The sequence below is a fragment of the Macrotis lagotis genome, chromosome 2 (genome assembly GCF_037893015.1).
Source record: "Macrotis lagotis isolate mMagLag1 chromosome 2, bilby.v1.9.chrom.fasta, whole genome shotgun sequence".
NCBI classification, from domain to species: domain Eukaryota; kingdom Metazoa; phylum Chordata; class Mammalia; order Peramelemorphia; family Peramelidae; genus Macrotis; species Macrotis lagotis.
In genome coordinates, this window is record NC_133659.1 from 27020376 (window position 1) to 27040142 (window position 19767).

The following is a 19767-nucleotide window of genomic DNA, read 5'->3' on the forward strand; positions in this document are numbered from 1 at the left end:
CTTTCTTTGAATGTGAATAGTATTTTTCATCATGAAACTTTTGGGATTGTGTCTTAGATCTTTATAGTAGCTGGGACTAGCTAAGTCAATCATATCTGATCATCATACATTAATGGCTATAATTGTGTACAATGTTCTCTTGGTTCTGTTCACTTCACTTTGCATCAATTCATGTAAATCTTTCCAGGTATTTCTGAAAGCATTCCTGCATGTCATTCAGTTAATATTACATTATATTCACATACATCATGTTCAGCCATTAGCTAGTTGATAGACATTCTCTCAGTTTCCAATTCTTTACCATTATGAAAAGGGTTTCTATGAATATTTTTTGTACAAGTTGGTCCTTTTTTTTTTTTTTTTTTGCTTTCTTTGGTATGAAGACCTAGTAGTGGCATTGCTGAATCTATGCAGTTTTATGATCCTTTCCACATAGTTCCAAATTGATCTCTGGAATGGTTGAATCAGTTCACAACTCTACCAAAAGTACAGTAGTGTCCCAGTTTTCCCACACCCCCTCCAACATTCATAATTTTCCTTTTATGTCACATTCTCCAATCGGATAGTTGTGAGATGGTACCTCACTTATTTTAATTTGCATTTCTCTAATCAGTAGTAATTTAGAGTATTTTTTCAAGATGACTTAAATAGCTTTCAACTTTTCATTCATGATTTCAACTTTTGAAAATTGCCTGTTCACAATCCTTTGACCATATATCAATTGGGTAATGACTTGTATTCTTATAAATTTAATGCAGTTCCCTATATAGTTGAGACATGAGATTTTTTAAAATTTTATTTTATTTTAGTTTTTTGCAAGGGAGTAGGGTTAAATGGTTTGTCCAAGCCACACAGCTAGGTAATTATTAAGTGTCTGAGGCTAGATTTGAACTCAGGTGCTCCTGACTCCAGGGCCAGTGCTCTATCCACTGTGCTACCCAGCTGCCCAACATGAGACTTTTATCAGAGATATTTGCTGAAAAAATTGTTTCCCAACTTTCTGCTTTCTTTCTTTTTTTAAAAGCTTTTTTTTTACTTGGGCAAGTCTGCCCAAGGTCACACAACTAGGCAATTGTTAAGTGTCTGAGGCTGAACTTGAACTCAGGTCCTCCTGACTCCAGGGCTAGAGCTCTATCTACTGCCACCTTTTCTAATCTTGGTTGCATTGGTTTTATTTTGCAAAAACCTTTTAATTTAAATATAATCAAAATCAGACATTTTACATTTCATAGTGCTCTCTTTCTCTTGTTTGGTCATAAGTTTTTCTAGTCTTCCTCATTGTTAACCTCACTAGATTCTACTGGGACCACCAGCTATCTTCCTTTTTTTTTAAGAGGTAAACTTGAAGAAGTCTATACTTGGTGTTTTGTCTTCTGAACTCATCATTTAGCCTTAGCCACCATCTTTCTAAAGTGATCAGTGGTCTCTCTTTTTTTTTTTAAGGTTTTTTTGTAAGGCAAATGGGGTTAAGTGGCTTGCCCAAGGCCACACAACTAGGTAATTGTTAAGTGTCTGAGACCGGATTTGAACCCAGGTATTCCTGATTCCAGGGCCAGTGCTTTATCCACTGCACCACCTAGCCGCCCCTGATCAGTGGTCTCTTAACTGCCCAATCCAGTGGCCTCCAGGCCTCATCCTTCTTGACCTCTTTGAATCCTTTGACTGTCAGTCATCTTTTCCTTGATATTCTTTTCTGTCTGTCTGTGACCATTCCTCTTTCTACCCATCGGACTGTTCCTTTCAGTCTCCTATACTAGATCTTCATCCGAGATTTAGGCCCTCTTCTCTTTTTTTTGTTTTCTCTATGCTCTTTCGCTTGGGGACTTCTTCAGTGCCTCTAGGTTCAGTTATAATCCCTATGTAGATTTTCTCTAGTCTCTTTATCTAGCCCTAGGTTCTCTCCTGAATCTCAGTCTCACATCTTCAGCTGTCTATTGAATATCTTGAACTCATTGTCCCCTTGATGTGTCAAACTCAACATATTCAAAATAGAACTCAATTTTACTTTTCATATACTCCCTTCCGAATTTCTCTATTGCTATTGAGTTCAACTGCAATTTTCCTTTCCATATCACAAGTATTATGGGTGGGGAGTCCCTACTCTCTAGAAAGGCCTGGGGGAGCAGCCAAAGAGAATGCCCAGAGCCAGGGGATAGAATGTCCTGTATAAAGGACAGAAAGACTTGTTGTGAGGATCAGATGATGTGATGCCTGTAAAGTAAAGCCCTTCAAGTGCTCTAGAAATGGTGGCCCTCAAGACTTGGTCTCCTCTTGCCTCTTCTCTCATCACCCTAGCTTGTCCTAGGGATCCCACATAGTCTCGTTCCCCCCAAATCCAAATAACTGTCCTTTCTTGTGGAGATGGTTCATTTTTAGGTCATCAATACTGAAGTCCTTGAAAGCATAGGATATTTCTAAAGCCTTTCTTATTTTCAATGAAAGGAAAAACAAAGGAACCTCTGCCCCATCACGGGCTCTCTCCTTAACTAGGAAAGCAGGTTGAAACCACAGGCATGTCCCCATGGCAGTCTGAGCTTCAAGAAGTTCTCTGGCTCCTGAATTACTAGCCTGCTTGCCATCTGCCACTGAGGAAATGACAGATCCTTGATGTATGGGCAGTCTAAAAATGTAGAGGGTTTGCCCCTTTGCCATCGTGCCCTCCTCCACCTCTTTTCTCCCTCTCCTCTCTGCCCCTTCTCCCTCTTCCTGACTTGTTTTTCTTTTGTAGCTTCTCATGCTGACTCCTGTGTCTCCCAAGAGCAACTGAGCCTTGCTGAAGCTTGTTTCATCATCTGTAAAATGGCAATGCTCGTTTGTTCTAACTTGCAGCCATTTTGCTTCAGTAATCATGGAAATAGGGTTTTATCTGTGTGGCTATTTCTTCCCCAGCACCACTTGAAACAAGGTTGACCTTCTTAAAATGCCTGCAATGGGCACTGTGCCCTCGGGCTGGGCTGATGATGAATGGCTCGACTTTCCCAGTGATGAATACTTGTGCTTAATGTTGATTTAAAAAAGAAAGAGGGAGATGGACTGGCCAGGTGCTGAGAGAGAGAAATGAAGGGTGACTAGGCCAGCTAGGAGGAGGGTGCCCAGTGCACTGCTATCTGGGTCATCCTATGGAGGGCCCTTATGGAACCACAGATCCAGTGAACCGTTCCTCCCCAAAAAACTTAGTAGTACCTTCCATGATGTTGGGGCTTATGAAATGCTTACCAAATTGGATTTTAAAAAATGTATAATTTATTCAGACTACATCTTATGTGAATATTCCCTTCATTGCTGTAGATCACTTAACTTTCCCTAAATAGGAATCCTTATAAGCTACTTTTACCACGCTCCCCCAGTGTCACTATTTGGAGGTCCATACTGCTCAACAATGCATTTATTAAGCATCGTCCTCTTGGAAGTGAACGAATGAAAAAGAATTTGTTGAGTTTCCTCTGGGCCAAGTCCTGTGCTTCCTGCTGGGGATACAAGTGCACTAGGACTTATCCTATCCTCAAGGAGCTTACATTCCAGTGGCAGACTAATCACAAAATACCAGGGCTGGGGAGAGGGAGGGGAGAAGGGACCAACCACAGTATCTGATTTTGAAATCTTCAAAGGTCAGAGACAGACAATTGGGAGGGGAATGAAGACAGGCAGGCTTGGGCCCTTTCCCCAAATGGAGGCTTAGTGGGCCAGGTGGGCTGGGGTATTCAATGTGAGTAGACTGTTGGGGTGGTAGAGCCAGCAGGAGAGGCATGATTTGGAAGTCCCCAAAGCCAGGAACTGGGCCAAGGACTTTAGAGATCATTTGTCCTGCAGAAAATTGATTTCAAGTAGGTGATTAATAGCTAGTTGTTGAATGTGGATTTTGTAAAGGAATCAACACTTCTCTCCAAGCTCTAATTCCGAAAATACTATTATTCTCTTATCTGCAAAAATGACCCGGCATAGCTCTTGCAGGTTTTTAGTTCTTAGTGTCTTCTGAAGTAGGTTTCTAGTTGGTTTAATAACTTTGAGAATTGTATCAGTTTACTGTAATAGACTTATTACCGAGAGAGAAATTCTTTGTCACGTTTGGTCCACTGCTGTAAACATTTCTAAGAAGTTAGTCATTGCTGAGATTCCACAAACCTGCTTGGAGGCCTGGAGCTGAATCCAGGAGGCAGAAGCCATTGACCTTCAGAGACTTGCCCTTTTTGTCTGTGATTTTGGGATCCTCTTCACCAACTTCTGGGCTTTCCCAAGCATCTCGCCTTACCCGGCTCCCTAACTTCTGGGATCTCCTCCCTTCTTTCCTTCATGCCATCTTGCTTTCCTTAGCTATTTTTGCTATCTTGCTCCTTTTATTTCAGAAGTAAAAAACTATATTTCAAAGTGATTTTTTAGATTTTGTGGTATGAAACTAGGTGATTCTCAGGTCCTAGACCTGAATGGCACTGAAATCCTTAGGAGGAAGAGGGAACAGTTGAGTGGCAGGGCCTTAGACAAGTTTGGGGGCCCCTTTATCCTCCATTAATGACAGGGGTGAGCTCTATGATCTTTAAGGTTCCTTCTTGGGCTGATATTATGTAATTAGAGTTTTGAGGAAAACCTTTGAATTCCTCATCTTCTGTAATATCAGTTGGTACTTTGAGGCTAACAGAATGCTGAACTATGTAGATATGGGAGTGATTTCAGCTCCTACCTGGATTGTGGGATGGGCTTTTCCCATCTTTTTTTTTAATATCTCTGATACTCACCCAATTCCCTGTTGCCTTTTCTTAGTCATTAAACTTAAATGAAGGAGACACTCAAGCCATGGAGTTAGTCAGAAGATTTAGAGTTGGTAGAGATCTTAAAAGTTACTGAGTCTGATTCCCCTTTTTACAGATGAGGAAACCAAGGCCCAGAGATAGTAAGTAAGTCACAAATATGTATAGATAGCAGTCAGGATTTGAACCCAGGTCTTTTAAGTTCATATCTATTCTTTTCTTCTACATCATGCACTACACAAAAATAACCAAAATATAATTTTGAGTGTGGCCTGAGAGGTCAAACAGGGTTAAGAAGTTTAGGGTTGGGGAGTAAGGTTGATGGCAGTGTTCTACTCCTAGGTGGGTACTATTAAAAAAAAAGGATATATTTTAAGAAGTTCTGACTAGGATAGCTAATTGGAACAAGTTCTCTCCTAATAATTATTTATTTTGAGATTTTAAGAACAGTTTTAAGTCATTTTATGTCTCACTGTTAGACCCTGTGACTACCTGGGCTCTGCTGTTATCTCTCAGGTGCCTCCTAGCATCTAACTCTAAAATGTAGTCAGTTTGATGAGTGCTCAGGTCAGGGCCTTCCCAGGACCGCCCTGTGGCATGGGGTGTCCTCTGTCCTGCAGCAGTGGTCAAAGCAGCCCCCCAGGTGTAACCAGCTAATCAGGCTAGCAGATTGGGGTCCCCTAGAGCACCTGGTCAGAAAAGCACTCCCAAGACCTGGAGAGGCTACTGGGGCCTCAAGAGAGTGAAGACCCACAAGGGCAGTCACGGTGCCCGGAAACAGGAGACCATTTGGCCTGATGCCAGTCGAACCCCTGAGAGAAACCTTATGTTATCTTTCTTCCTAGTGTGCTTCCTCTGGTGGCACCTAGTCCCAACCTCGAGGAGTGGTTGACAGTCCCCCTCAGAGCAGTCAACTCCAACCTGCCTTCTGGCCCCTGGAGTCTCCCTGTCTCTGTGTACATGTGGTAAGGGCTGGAAAATAGTTTGTCCTTTAGAGGATGTAAACAGGCTTTGATCTTGTTGATGCTCTTCATCTGTCCAGGCAGCTGTAGGACATAGCAAGCCCCGTTCCCAGACTTGCAGATGCCAGCCCATCCAGGCCTTCTCATCCTGGTCAGCGCCAGTTCTTGTCCTTAGAGGAAATGTGATGTTCTGGGCCGGGAGAATGTGCTGGAGGGGATTCAGGTCTGGGCTCCACACTCGGGGAGGATCATGGGGCTGGAGGATGTCCAGAGGAGGGTGGCTGGCCCAGCAAAGGGCCTCAGGAGGTTGCAGAAACTGGACATGTTCACCCTGGAGAGGAGGAGGAGGGCCTGGACTTGAGCTGGGAGCAATGAGTGGGGTTTGCAACAAGCACAGTTAAGTACCTGCTTGGTGTCAAGCCCCCTCTGGGGGGATTGGAATGTAGGCCCTGCCTTCAATCTGTTGGACAAAAAGGAATACACAGTCATTTGGGGGTGGGCTAGGCCAGGGATCCGGAGAGGCCTCATCTAGAACCTGGCCTTTGGGCTGAACCTGGGGACTCCTGCCTGTAGAAGAGAGGTGGAAGTACATTCCTGTTCAGGTCAGCCTGACTGGATTTCAGGAACTCTGTCTGGAATGATAGGCTGGAGCCAACCCAAGGAGTTGATGTTCTACCCCAGAGGCCACAGGCAGCTTCTGAAATGTCTTAGCTCACTACTACTAGCCGGAGCATCTGGCCTGGGCTCAGGCTGCTCTTGAACAGCATGGGGGCACGGTCAGACTTGTGTTTTAGTGGGAGGAGCTTGGAGGCTGTTGGGAGAGGCCAGGCACCAAGTGGCAAGCAGAGAGTGGACTCAGGGATGCTTTGGGGGGAGAATCAGTGAGACAGAACACCAGCAGAGTGAAGAGTCTGGGATGGCCCCTAGTTGGGAGCTGGGTTGATCAGATGGATGGAGGTGGGGGCAGAGAGAGCTGTCTTCTGTTCCCTATGGAAGGGAGGCTGCTAGGGCAGAGGATCAGGTGAGTTCCAGTGTGGAGCCCCACAAAGGGCTGCCACTGGAAAGACAGACCAGCTCCCCTTATTGCCCCTCAAGGGAGCAGTGAAACCTTTCCTTCTCCAGTTACCTCCCATTATTGACAGGATCCTGCTGTCAGCTGGATGCTGACCTCCATATCCCAGTGCCCTCGACCATCTGCCCCAAAAAGCTGACTTTTTACTGGGGATATCAGCATGGGTGCTTTTATGTAAACACAGAAACTCTATGAAATCATTCTGAAGTAATTTGGGAGGGTGGGAGAGGATGGAGAGCACTAACAGCTGGGAGGGGGGGAGCAGGAGAGGCTTCCTGCAGGGCCTGGCTGAGGAGCTGGCTGGAGAGCTGAGCCTGCAGGGGAGCTGGAACTTCCAGAAGGATGCAGGGTCTATTGCGGTAGGCCCAGGGGGTGGTGATGGGGACCTGTCTGGTGTGGAGATCTGCCAGGCTCCATGAGACAGTCCAGTAAGGAGGAATGAAGGGTGCTGTTAGAGAAAGTCAGAAAGAAAAGGAACTTCTTTACTTGTTCTTGGTATTGGGGAAGGAATGTTTCATTTAATACTTAGTATGTATTTATTTACCATCCCATCCTCCCAAGTGAAATACGATCATGGAAAAATAATTGTAAGAATATAGAAAATTAAAAGCTATATCTTAATGCAATTTTTTTTTTATTGTAGTTGTCAAATGGAAACCCAGTCTATGAAAAATTCTATCGACAGGTAAGATTTTTCTATTCCTTTTTTTTTTTTTTGGCTTTTCCTCCTGTTCAATTCTGGCCCCTCCATATGTAGTGTTTGTCCAACACATAAGTACTGATGGGCCACCCTCTTATCGCCTGCACAGTGGGCAGTGATCATTTGACTGTTGTTTCCTTTGTGGAAAGCCAGACCTCCTTCAAAAAAATACACACATGTGCACAAATACACATACACAAATATAAAAGACAATATTACATATAGCTTGCTTTCTAAAAATTATCCAAGTTTGGCATGTCACATTCAGAGCCTTCCTGCCTGTCTTGTTTCCTTTTGAACTTCCTTCTCTTTTCTTCTGTTCATTAAAAAATGCTGAAGTGTGACCTTTTTTCTTTTTTGCTAACATTATTTCTAGTTCCCCTTACTGTAAGAGATCCCTACCCTTCCCCTCCAAAGTAAAACACAAATATGCATGACCATGCAAAACAAAATCCCAATGTTACTCATTTCCCAAAATATTGGTCTCAATGTACATGAGGTCACCCCTTCTCTATTAAGAGGTGAATGGCAAACTGACAAGCAAAGTTGAAAAGTTTTTTCAGATTGTCCTTTATCAGTTGTGCTCACTCTTCTCTCTTCATTTAGTTTGTTTGTTTGGTTTTGTTTTAGGCAATCGGGATTAGATGACTTGCCCATTGTCTGAGGTCAGATTTGAACTAGGGTCCTCCTGAATTCAGGGCCAGCATGCTATCCACTGCACCACCTAGTTGACCCTCTCTCACTACATCAGTTCTTTTCAATTGATGGGCACCTTCTTTGTATCTATTGATTTTCAGGAAAGTTGCCAAGTTATGAAAAAAAGAAATGACTAGATGTCTTTCTAAAAAATAAGTAAAGTCTGATTTTTTTGAATTGAGTTATATTTTTTCATGAAGTCATTATAACTAGGAACTCCATGATATAGTGGTAGCCAGGGTTTAAGCCCAGCCTCTGATAAATCTTGGCTCTGGGCAGCATTCTGAGTCTTGAGTTGGGGTCAGTTTGCATTGATAGAGGCACTTTGCTCACCTGGGAATCCCCTATGCCAGTGAGCTAACAAGTGTTAACCCTATCTAAATTCTTAACTCTCTAAAAGCCTTGGAATAAGCCACTCTAGATAGCCAAGTTTTCTAAGTCCCTTTAAAAGAAAGGTATCTCTCTTCCCAACTCCCCTATTATTCTGTAGGGCATTACCATCCTTACATTTTCCCAGATTTGAAACTTTGGTATCATCCTCGATGCCTAACTCTCAGAGAGGCAGAGTCGAGATGACAGGACAAGAGCTCTGCCTTAGCTCCTTCTCATCCTTCTCTATAATTCTGATTGGTAAAAGCCAAGAAATAATCACTGAGTTATTTTTCCAGTGCAGATAGCTTAGGAAGACAGATGTCTCTGAACACTGGGGTGGGGAGCTGGCCAAGAATATAGCACAGCAGCTGCAAGGGTGTGGCAGGGGACTGTGGCGGCAATGACCTGGAACAGCCCAGTATCCAAGGTTGAAAAGGGCAGAAAGAGATCCCAGAAGACCTCTGCCATAGTAGTAGGCACAGTAGAGTGACAGTTCTGTCACCAGTTACTCTGTTCTGGATCAAAAGTTGCATGGTGGAGAGGAGTGGTCATGGTTGAGGTGAAGAGGGACCAGGGACCCTAATTGTATAAGGAGCAAGGAACAAGTTCAGGAACTGTAGCTATGTGGCTCTGAGCCCAGGAACACCATAAGGACTCGGTTCTAACCTTTATCCCCATGTGTAAGTCTGCAGTGGAATAAACTAGGGCAAGAGACTACAATCAAGGGGCAGTCAACAGTTCAGTAGTTCTGAACCTGCAGATCTTCCCAGAGAGCTATAGAAACTCAACCACACACAAAGCAAGACTCCAAACTGGATCAGGAATTTCCTGGCCAGGAGGCCAGACCACATCATATTGGAAGCATCGAAAACTTAATGACCCCCAGACTGAGCTGTGAAAATAGCAGGACTTAACAGACAGAAGCTCAGACCATTCATTCCTCCACCCCTCCAAGTGAGCAGAGTCCAACTGTAAAAAAGGTTCAAAATCAGAAGTAGACTAGGAAAATTATCAAAAGAAAAAGAACTTGGAGATAAAGAGCTACAAGCTCAAACAAATACAGAAGAAAATGATCTGAAAGTATTTCTAAGCAAAGCTTCAAAGAAAAATGCCCAACAAGAATTCCCAGAAGAGCTGAAGGAAGTTATTTTTTAAAAGGCCAAAAAAAAGAAAGATTTTTTTTTTTAAATCAAATCAGGGGGCAGCTAGGTTGCGCAGTGGATAGAACACAGGCCCTGGAGTCAGGAGGACCTAAGTTCAAATCTGACCTCAGACACTTAAAAAAATTACCTCGTTGTGTGACCTTGGGCAAGTCACTTCACCTCATTGTCTTGCAAAAAAAAAATCAAATAAGAACAGTAGAGGATAGGTTGGGAAAATAAATGAAAACAATCCAAAAAAATTATGAAAAGAGTATTAAGCTTGGTAAAAGAGGTATAAAAGCTTACCAGAGAAAAGAACTTAAAAATTAGAATTGGCCACATGGAAGCTAATGACCCCATTAAAGTCATCAAGAATCATTAAAGACATCAAGAAATAATAAAACGGGGTGGCTAGGTGGTTTAGTGGATGGCGCACCGGCCCTGGAGTCAGGAGTACCTGGGTTCAAATTTGGCCTCAGACACTTCATAATTACCTAGCTGTGTGGTCTTGGGCAAGTCACTTAACCCCATTGCCTTGCACAAACTAAAAATAATAATAATAATAAAACAAAGTCAAAAGACTGAAAAAAATTGGAAGAAAATGTGAACTATCTACTGGAAAAACATTTGACCTGAAATATAGATTGAGGAGAGATAATGTTAAGAATCAATAGATTAACTGAAGGTTATAAACAAAAAGTTTCAACATCATATTTCAGTATATTTTAAAGGACAATTGTCCAGTTGTATCAGAACCATCGGACAAAATAGAAAATGAAAGAATCTACTGGCCAGCTCCTGAAAGAAATACCAAAATAAAAGTTTCCAGGAATATTATAACCAAAATCCAAAACTCCTAGAACAAGGCAAAAATAATTTCAAACAGCCAGAAGGAACTCATTCAAATACTGTGGAGCCATAGTCAGGATTACACAAAATTTATCCGCTCTCTCTGTAAAGGAGCAGAGAACTTGGAATATTAAGTTTTAGGAAGCAAAAGAGCTAGGGTTACAACCAAGAATAATGACTCAGGGCAATTAGGATGGCATAGTAGATAAAGCGTTGACTTTAGAGGCAGAGGACATTAGTTCAAATGTAGCCTCAGACCCTTACTAGTTGTGTGACGTGGGCAAGTCATTTAACCCCATTTGCTTCCAAAAAAAAGAAGGATGAATAACTGACCAAGCACAACAATATAATCCTAGTTAGGGGATTCTCTTCCCCTAGGGGGAAGGGAAGTGAACATTTAATGAAATGGAGGATTTTTAAGCATGAAAAGACCAGACAGACGAATAGAACAATTGACATGCAACCAGAAGCCTCAAGTATAAAAAGGTAAAGCTGAATGAGAAATCATGAGGGTTTAAACTGTTTACATCCCCATATAGAAAGCTGATACATGTAACCCCTCAGAATTTTGTCATCCCTAGGGCTATTACCAGTGTCTGCTTTGACAGAGGGCGTGAGTGTGATTATATTTTTCCGAAATGATCTTTAAAGAAGAATGGAAGAGTGAGAAAAAGGGAATAAACTGGGAGACAGGGCAAGGGAGAGGAAGAATGAGGAAAATTAGCTCACTGAAGAGGGATGTGCAAGATTCCATTATGTGATGGAAGGGAAAATGTGGGAAAATGTTGGTAAAATGTGACTCTCACCGTCATATACAAACTAGTTCAAGGAGGGAAGAATATTCATTCCTCATACACATGATTGGATACAGAAATTTGTCTTACTCTGAAAGAAGATAGCAGGGCAAGGGGCATTCTGGATCAGAGGAGGGAACAGGATAAAAAGGAAGGGGAAATAAAGGAGAGAATGGTGGGAAATACACATGCAATGTCCTAATTGTGAACTTGAAGGAGATGACTCCTTGTTCTCATTCGCCTCCCAGGTCCAGTCGGTGGAGGTGGCCTTACTCCTGCACCTTTGGCTTCCTTCCCCTTTCCTCTGCTCCCTGACCATTCCCCTCCTCCCATATATCAGGGCCTCAAGACTCTTTACCTTCCTGACTTTCTCCTTTTCGATGGTCTTGGGCACATCACCAGCCTTCTGAAACTGGGGCATCTCTAAGAAGGCCCTCCACTGGTCTTCCCGACCAGGATGGCAGTTGTCAGTTCCTCTTTCCTGACCTATTTCTACTCGGCCTTCCTGCCTTGAACCTCTTCCCTTCCTAGCCATCAGGGTCCTTTTCTTTATGAATAATATGACCCTGTGACTCCCCTAGTTGGAAGTGTTGTCCTTTACCACTAGGAGTAAATCTACATGCCTCTAGTGGGCAAAAGCCTTTCACATCCCCCTGCCTTCCTCCCTTTCCCTTCCTCCACCCTGGTCTGCTTGCATTTTCCCCCCTGCCTCTGCCAGGTACTCCCAGGGCACTTCCTCCTCCTTGGAATCCCTGATTTTCAGCACCAACTTCTCTATGAAGCCTTTTGTAACTTCTGCCCTCCCCTTATTGCTGCCTTTCCTCTCCAGACTGCCTTGTATTCATTTGCTTAGGTAATGCCCATCCTTACAGATATAGGTGTGCCTGCTGTTTCCCCCACTTGACTGTCCTTGAGGTTCTGGGGCTGCCTCCTTGTGCCTAGCACCTTGCCTGGCACCGGGTTGTTACTCTGGGCTGTGTGACAGTTGGAGATGCAGGCTTTCCCAGGAAGCCGTGCCTGGGGGTGGCAGGCCTCTGCCTCCCTCACCCATTGGTGAGTGCCCGCCTGCCTCTGTTGCCTCTCCTGCTGTCTGAGGGCTTGTTATGGGCTGGGCTGGACCTCGCTGCTGTCACTGGTGAGCGCCCTGCCTCTGCTGCTTCTCTTGTGTCTCCTGCGGCTTTTCCCACGCTCCTTGCTTTTCATGGGAAAGTTTGGCCTTGTCTCCCCATCCATGGCCACTCAACATTCCCCTTTTTGTGCAGCAAGCCAGCTGCAGGGCAGTGTGTGCACTCTCTGGTCCTTGGCTCTCCTCAGTCATGTTTTGTTTGTGGCTGGATGGCAAAGGATTTTGCTGCCAGTTTTTAAAAGAAATTTCCATTCAAGCTCCAACCAGCTTCTTCTAGGTCAGAAAATGTTCTGGAAGCCAAAGATCCTGGAGGACAACCTGTAGGTTTCTTTTGCCTGTTTGTTGCAGAGCTGGCTCCTTATGGAGTGAAGAATGAGTTCTAACCGCACATGGACACATCTGCTTGGGCCTTCCTCAGTGATGTCCTTGGAGCTATTTCTTGAGCCTTGGGCCTCTTTGGAAACCGGTGCTGCAGTTTTCTTCCCTCCCATTGGCATTGCTTTATCATTAGTCACTTGCAACATGAAGGCAGAGTCTGCACAGACTTTGCCAGGGAGGGTCCTGGAATAAGTCTCATCCCTTCTCCATGTGACAGCCCTCCGTATCGTTGGAGGCAACCACTATGATGTGCCCTCCACACATCCTCAAGCTTCTCCCATATGTCATGGACTCAAGGCTCCTTGCCTTCCTGGTCGTCTTGTAGTAGATGTTCTTCGGCTGGTTAACATCCTTCTGAAACCAGGGCAGCCAGAACTGGGCATAGCCCTCCACCATCCTTAATGATCAGGACAGAGGAGAGTGGTGTCAGCCCCCTCCTCTGCTTCACCTTGAGCTTGCAGTCCAAGAAGACCCCCAGATCTTTTTCAGAGCAGTTTTGCTATCTAAAACCAGATTTCCCCCATCTTACAGACATGAAATTCATACTGTGTCATGGGATCCTGGAATCCTGGTTCTTGATCTAGAAGTCAGGTCACTGCTCAAGACTTTTTAAGTAGGAAATATCAGAACCAGAATTTCACTCTAGAGCCAGTGCTCTATTTTTCTGTTTCTAAGTGCATGATGTTACATTTATCCTTTCTGAATGTTGTCTTCTTAGATTCAGCTCCTTGCCCTAGTCTGTTTAGAGCCTTTAGGGCCTGACTGTCACTTTAGTTAGCTTTTTCTTTAAACTTGGTGTCATCTGTGCCTTTACCAAAATTACATTTCCTTGGGGCGCTCCCCCAGGATCCTCCTGCCACCTCGACGTTAAACCATTGGACACCTTTGCTGTGAGCATCTGGCTCTCCACCAGGTTCTGAATCCATCAGAGAAGGTAACTTCCAGTCCAAGATCTCTCCATCTCCTCCACAAGAATATATTGCTGAAATGTAGGCAAACCAGATCTGCCACATTCTCCTTATCTGCTACCTTAGTAATCTGGTCCAAAAAGGAAATGAGGTCAGGCTGCATGAACCTTGCTAGGTTTCAGTCATCACTGGTGCCCTAGATCCATCATCTCCAGGCCTCTCTTGAAGCTCCCTGTTCTGATTTCTAGGTCTCTGGTGCCTCTGCTATTCTCTGTGATTTTTCAGATGTTCTGATGTTCATTTATTGCTTCTCTAACATTTTTATGGTGATGACTTTGCATTAGGCCCTGGGCTAATACAGGCATCATTTCATGTGATCTCACAACAACCCTGGGAGGGAGGGTTATTAAACCCCCATATTGCTGATCAGGGAACTGAGACAGAGGTTAAGGGACTTGCTCAGCGTCACATGGATGAGTCAGTGTTTGAAGACAGATTTGAACTCAGATCTTCCCGACTTCAGGACCACAATCTGGGCCTTCCTCATCATCAAGCACTATATAGTATCCCCATACTGCCTAATCTCCTTTCTCCTTTGGCCAGTGTTGGATCCAGTTCATGGTGTCTTAGCAATACTTATTCTGGTGTACTAATGGAAGTGACTGGCCTCTCAGCCATCTATCTTCCTTCAGACAGGAATTTTTCATTCTCTTAGTTTTTCCTGATTTGGATTATTTAGGGTAGTTGCAACAAACATTGTGTGGAAGAAGCCTTTCCCTACTCTAGGGATTGTAGTCTGTCTACCATCATTTGCAAAGAAGACTATCCAGAGAACTCATCCTCAGGGACTCTGCCTACTGTTAGGAAAATGTCCATCATGGCAGTGACAAGCACTGTGAGGGACTCCCTGAACCTTTCTCTAGTTGATTTCGTCAGGGAATCTCTTTTGAGCTTATGAGAAATCCCTTTGTTGGGAGCTTTTAAGGAGATGCTTTGCTCTATTGAATCAAAACTTTTTGTTACTTTCCAAATGATGGACATTGAAATCTTGTACCCCGTGTACCATTCATTCAATTGTGTGACTGTGAAACTGGTCTGCTGTGGCTCATTATCTAAAGAATGATCTTCTGGAGATTTGATCTTTGTGAAGAGCATCTTCCGTGTCAATAAGATGCAATGAAGACTAGAATGCAGGCCTGCAGAGCAGCATCGTGTTCTCCTGATGACTCCAGTAGATAGTCATGGAATGACAGGCCTTCTTCCATGAATGCTCTGGAGGTTGTTCTCCACAGTCACAGCTGGTGGGCTGTTCTCAGCAGTGCTGTGGCCTCATCTATCTCTGAGTCCTTGTGGTGTGCTGTAGCTGCTCTGGAGAACACTCTGCTCCCAGAACACAGAGTCTGACTGTCAGGCCACCTCTGACCCCTCTGAGCTGACGGATCCTTCTCCCCCTCCCACCCCCCCAAGAATGCCAGCTTTAGGACGAGGGCCATGGCTTATTTTGTCTTTGGCCACAGTGCCCAGAACAAAGGCTTGTGGAATTGAACTGTAACTAAACATTGGCAGATGGGTCTCTTTTTCCATCCTTCTATCATGCAGCTGCCCATCTCCTCGGAGGCACCCTCCTGGGTCTCACCCCAGAGACTGATTTTTGCTTGTCCTGAATTTTGATGTTTTCCATATTTTAAGATCTAAGGGTCATAGGATCGTAGAGGATCTGAGAGCTAGAAGGGACCCACAAGTTACAGATGAGGAAACTGAGGCCCAGAGTGGTTGAGTCACTTGCCAAAGGTCACCCCAGAGAGTCACTTAATGGATGCCCTGGACAGTCCTGCTGCACAGCTGCTTTGGAATCCACCTCCCTGTGCTGTCTTCAGCCTCTCTCCCCGGTGAGTGTGCTGTGGCTCGCCCAGATGTTTGGCTGAAAGGAAAATCATAACCACAACATTTCCTGGAACTATCAGTCTGGAAATTGTCAAAAAGGGAAATGATGTGTTAGTCTGACATGGCCTTTTCTGTGTTTCCCTCTTCCTCTTCCCCTTAGTTTTTTTTTAAATTGTGAATGTGACAGTCATCAACAAATACAAACTTTTCCATATCCAGAGCAGGCTGCAAGAAGAGGGTTGCACAACCATGAATCTCCCTGGCACAGCTTTTTCTCAAGACCACTCTTCCCCTCTTTCTCTTCTTGATGCCTTTGGTTTCTTAATACTACAGTCATTTTCTAATATTTCCTGCCCCCACCAAAACCTTCCTCATCCCAGACTTGTTACTTGTCGATGGTGATGGTATTTAACATCTGGGGCAACATTTTGCTCCCGTGAAGCCATGAGGCTTCTTTGTGACCCTGTTTCCTTCCCTCTGTCTTCTTTAAGTTTTTTTTTACAGTCCACCACCTCCAATTCTCAAAGCTCTCCTTTGTGAGAGAGAAAGCACAAGTAATTTTATTTTGGCACCTGTGGAAGCCAAAAGGATTCAAGGCACGGCTCCCTCTGCCCTCCTACCCCAGAAAGACTTGGCGTTGACTTCAAGTGGTCCACATCTTCATTCAGGCTATAGAATTTTACTAGAAGTGTTAAGTCACACTCAGTACTGTATAGTAGAGTCTGTTTGCCCTCATTTTGGTCTTTTGAACATTGAGATGGCATTTGCCCTTGTCCGTCTCCTGACCTTCCTGACCTTTCATAGGCCACATAATGGCTCAGCATATTTCCTGACCTAGGTATGCTTCATTTGGGCCTGACCACTTACTCATCCAGGGGAGCCAAACTTCTCTTGCCGTCTGCCTTCTTAGCTTAACAATAACAGTGAGGTGGGGTGGCTAGGTGGCGCAGTGGATAAAGCACCGGCCCTGGAGCCAGGAGGACCTGGGTTCAAATCCGGTCTCAGACACTTAATAATTACCTAGCTGTGTGGCCTTGGGCAAGTCATTTAACCACATTTGCCTTGCAAAAAACCTAAAATACAAAACACAAAAAAAATAACAGTGAGGAGGAGAAGGAGGAGGAAGACTAACACTTGACTGCTATGGTGACATTAAATCAAGTCTCATTTGAGCCTCACTTCTGTGTATGGTCGAGACTTGAGGTTATTCCATTTGGCAAATGAGAGAGATTTTAAGTCACTTTTGTTTGGGTCACCCAACTGGTAATGTGTGTCAGAGATAGGATTGGAATCTAGGGCTTCTTGATTGTATCTCATCACTCGGCCTCATCACCTCCCATTAGCTCCCTATCTTCTCCTTGGAGACTTGTCTCCTTGGCTGACAAAATGGAAGGAAGGAAGTGGGGAGCAGAGTGAGGCTGTTTGTGCTCCAGAGCTTTGATGCCCCTTGGACTGATCTCACAGGCCTGCACTGTGCTTTTGAATTCACTCTCCATTACCTGCTCTTGTGTTCATCATCTTTTGTGCAGGACTTTTTGAAATTTATCCATCTGTGACTTTAGGTGACTCCTTTTATTCATAGAATGTTTTCTTTTTTCATCTCAAGAATTTTATTTTGGGGGTTTCCTTATCCTTCTTGGGCTTAATTGCTCTACAAATTTTTAGTCCCAGGGATCTTGCCCTTTCTCTGAACCCTTTGAAATGTGATCTCCTGAAACCTTGGATATATAGCCTTTTTCTTTCACTAAATCAAAAATAGTGATTTCTTCCCAACAATGTTCCCATTGTTTTTAGTTCATCAACCAATTCTTCCTTGTTGGTGACAATCGTGTCTGGAATCTTGATGTCTCCTTGGTTCTTCCACCTTCTGGGGAAGGAAATTAATACATTGATTTCCTCAGGGTACCCTGCTTGGTATAAGAGAAACAGAATGAGGGAGTGAGTGTCCCGGCAGTCACCCTGCTGCTTGAACCGTCCAGCCCTTCTCTGCCACACCTTGACACCAGCCTTGGGATTGGTGTTTTCCAGTAACTTCTGCATCTTTTCCATTCCTATGACATTAAAGCTTCTATCTCTCCCTTGCTGATCTTCACCCAAATGTCCTTCCTTGTACCTGTCCCACCCACTCATGTTGCTTCAGAAGAGTAATTTGTTTTCTTAATTATATGTCATTGCTCCTCTCCCCTCTCTCCACCCTCTCCCTACCTCATTTTCTTTCTGGTTTCTTTTGAGTAAGACCTTATTCCAATCACAAGTCACGTGACTTCCAGTGGTATCTCCAAGGTCAGGGTTGCCTCCATCACTGAATTATCTTATAAGCACCAACTTGAAGGATTATCAGTTAGCAGTTCTTTAATTTTTGCATCATTCAGCTATCAGATTTCTGGTCCAAAGAAGGGGATTGCAACCCTCGCTCTCCTTTTTATTAGCTTTGTGACTTTGGTCAAGTCACTAATAATAACTCTCATATGAAGACTGCTTTCAGGGTGATAAAACCTTCTTTTCAAATAACCTTGTAAGCATAAGGAGTAATAACTTGCTTTTACAGATGTAGGAATTCTGACTTGGGTTGTGACCTGACCAGGGTGACAGCGGCAGTTTTCTCATCTGTAAAACAGGACAACTTCTATCCTTTCTGCTTCAGTTTGTAAAGAAAGGGTCTTTGTTGTAATTGTACAGCTCTGAGAGAATGCCCCCCCCCCCCCCCCCAGACTCAGAGCCATCTCTTAGCTCACCCAGATCCACTTGTCAGCAGTTTCACCTAGGGAAAAATTTCTCATAAGGTACATATGGTGGAGTCTGTCAGAAGCATCATTGTTTCCTGCTGGGTTGCTTCCCTTGATAGTGACTCTGGGGGTCAGGCCAGAAGCAGGGCCAGTGGACATGGGGGAGCAGGGAAAAGTGGGGCCCTGGCATTCCTGGTTCTTATTATAAATGTTACGTTTATCAAATTAGACTGATGGACTGTTTTCCAGGATCAAATTTAATAGGGATAAATATAGTCATTTTCTTGGGTTAAAATAAACCCCCCTTCTCAAGTCTGAGATGGGTAGTGGGCAAGGGAAGGGTAGTGGGAAGGGAACAATATGCCAGAGCCTGCACACAGAGCTTTTTATAAAGATGATCTTGAGGAGGTAGTTGCTATCATTAACCTCATTTTATAGTGGAGAAAACTGAGGCAGAAGTTAAGTGATTTACTCAGGGTCACACAGCTAAGAAGTATCTGAGGCTGGATTTGAACTCAGGTCTTCCTGACAAGCCCAGCTCTTTAGCCATTGTGTCTCCAACTGTCTCTTTTTTTTTAGGTTTTTTTTTGCGAGGCAAATGGGGTTAAGTGGCTTGCCCAAGGCCACACAGCTAGGTCATTATTAAGTGTCTGAGGCCGGATTTGAACTCAGGTACTCCTGACTCCAGGGCTGGTGCTTTATCCACTGTGCCACCTAGCTGCTCCAACTGTCTCTTAAGGGGGACTTAGAAGAACAATTCCTTTGGGAAATGTCTGTAAGTTTTTTAGTTGTCTACAAACTCTTATGCAGTACAGCAGTCCAAAATTTCATTTTCATCCTTGGCTATTTTAACAGAGGCATATAGCGCCCATGCTGAGGTGGGTGGTAGTTTGGCTGCTTTTTCTCCTCCTCAGCTACCTTACAAGTCCAATCTTGTACTCTGGTCTCTTCATGTTAGAAGGGCTAGACAAGGTAGAGCCTGTTCATGAGTGTGTTGGCTTCATGGGTGAGAAGACTGAGGAGATAGGAGGGAGGCTGAAGAAACAGGAGATGAGGGATGTGATCATTGACTTCACGGCCTTAAAGGGGTATCCTGTGCCACCATCTTCCATGTTCTTCCATGTTTGACTCCTGAAGCAGAGCTATCATGGGCGGTCATGCTAATCTCTCTGAGCCTCAGTTTCCTCTTCTGTCAAATAATGGAATAGAACCTATGGCCCATCTTGGCTCTTCCTGATGTGAATGCTAGGATCCAAAGCCACTTTCTCTGGTTCCTCAGGTTCCTTCTCTATCAATGGCAGCTGATTCCCCACCCCCCACCAGTATCAGCAGGTACCTGGGAAGGAATGTATTTTGTGCTTGTAACTCAAAGCCCACACAGATCCCCTGTCCCAGCTTGCTCTACATGCTGCTCAT

At 44.2% G+C, this 19767-nt stretch overlaps 1 protein-coding gene across 5 annotated transcripts in view; it reads left to right on the forward strand.

The window, feature by feature from the left end:
* The window catches only part of EPS15 (epidermal growth factor receptor pathway substrate 15), a 116422-nt gene that overhangs the window by 22624 nt on the left and 74031 nt on the right, over nucleotides 1-19767 (forward strand). For all 5 annotated transcript variants that reach the window (XM_074221470.1, XM_074221473.1, XM_074221471.1 and 2 more), the window contains exon 2: nucleotides 7420-7461. In XM_074221470.1, the coding sequence (XP_074077571.1) occupies nucleotides 7420-7461 (42 nt within the window). The remainder of the gene's footprint in view (nucleotides 1-7419; nucleotides 7462-19767) is intronic.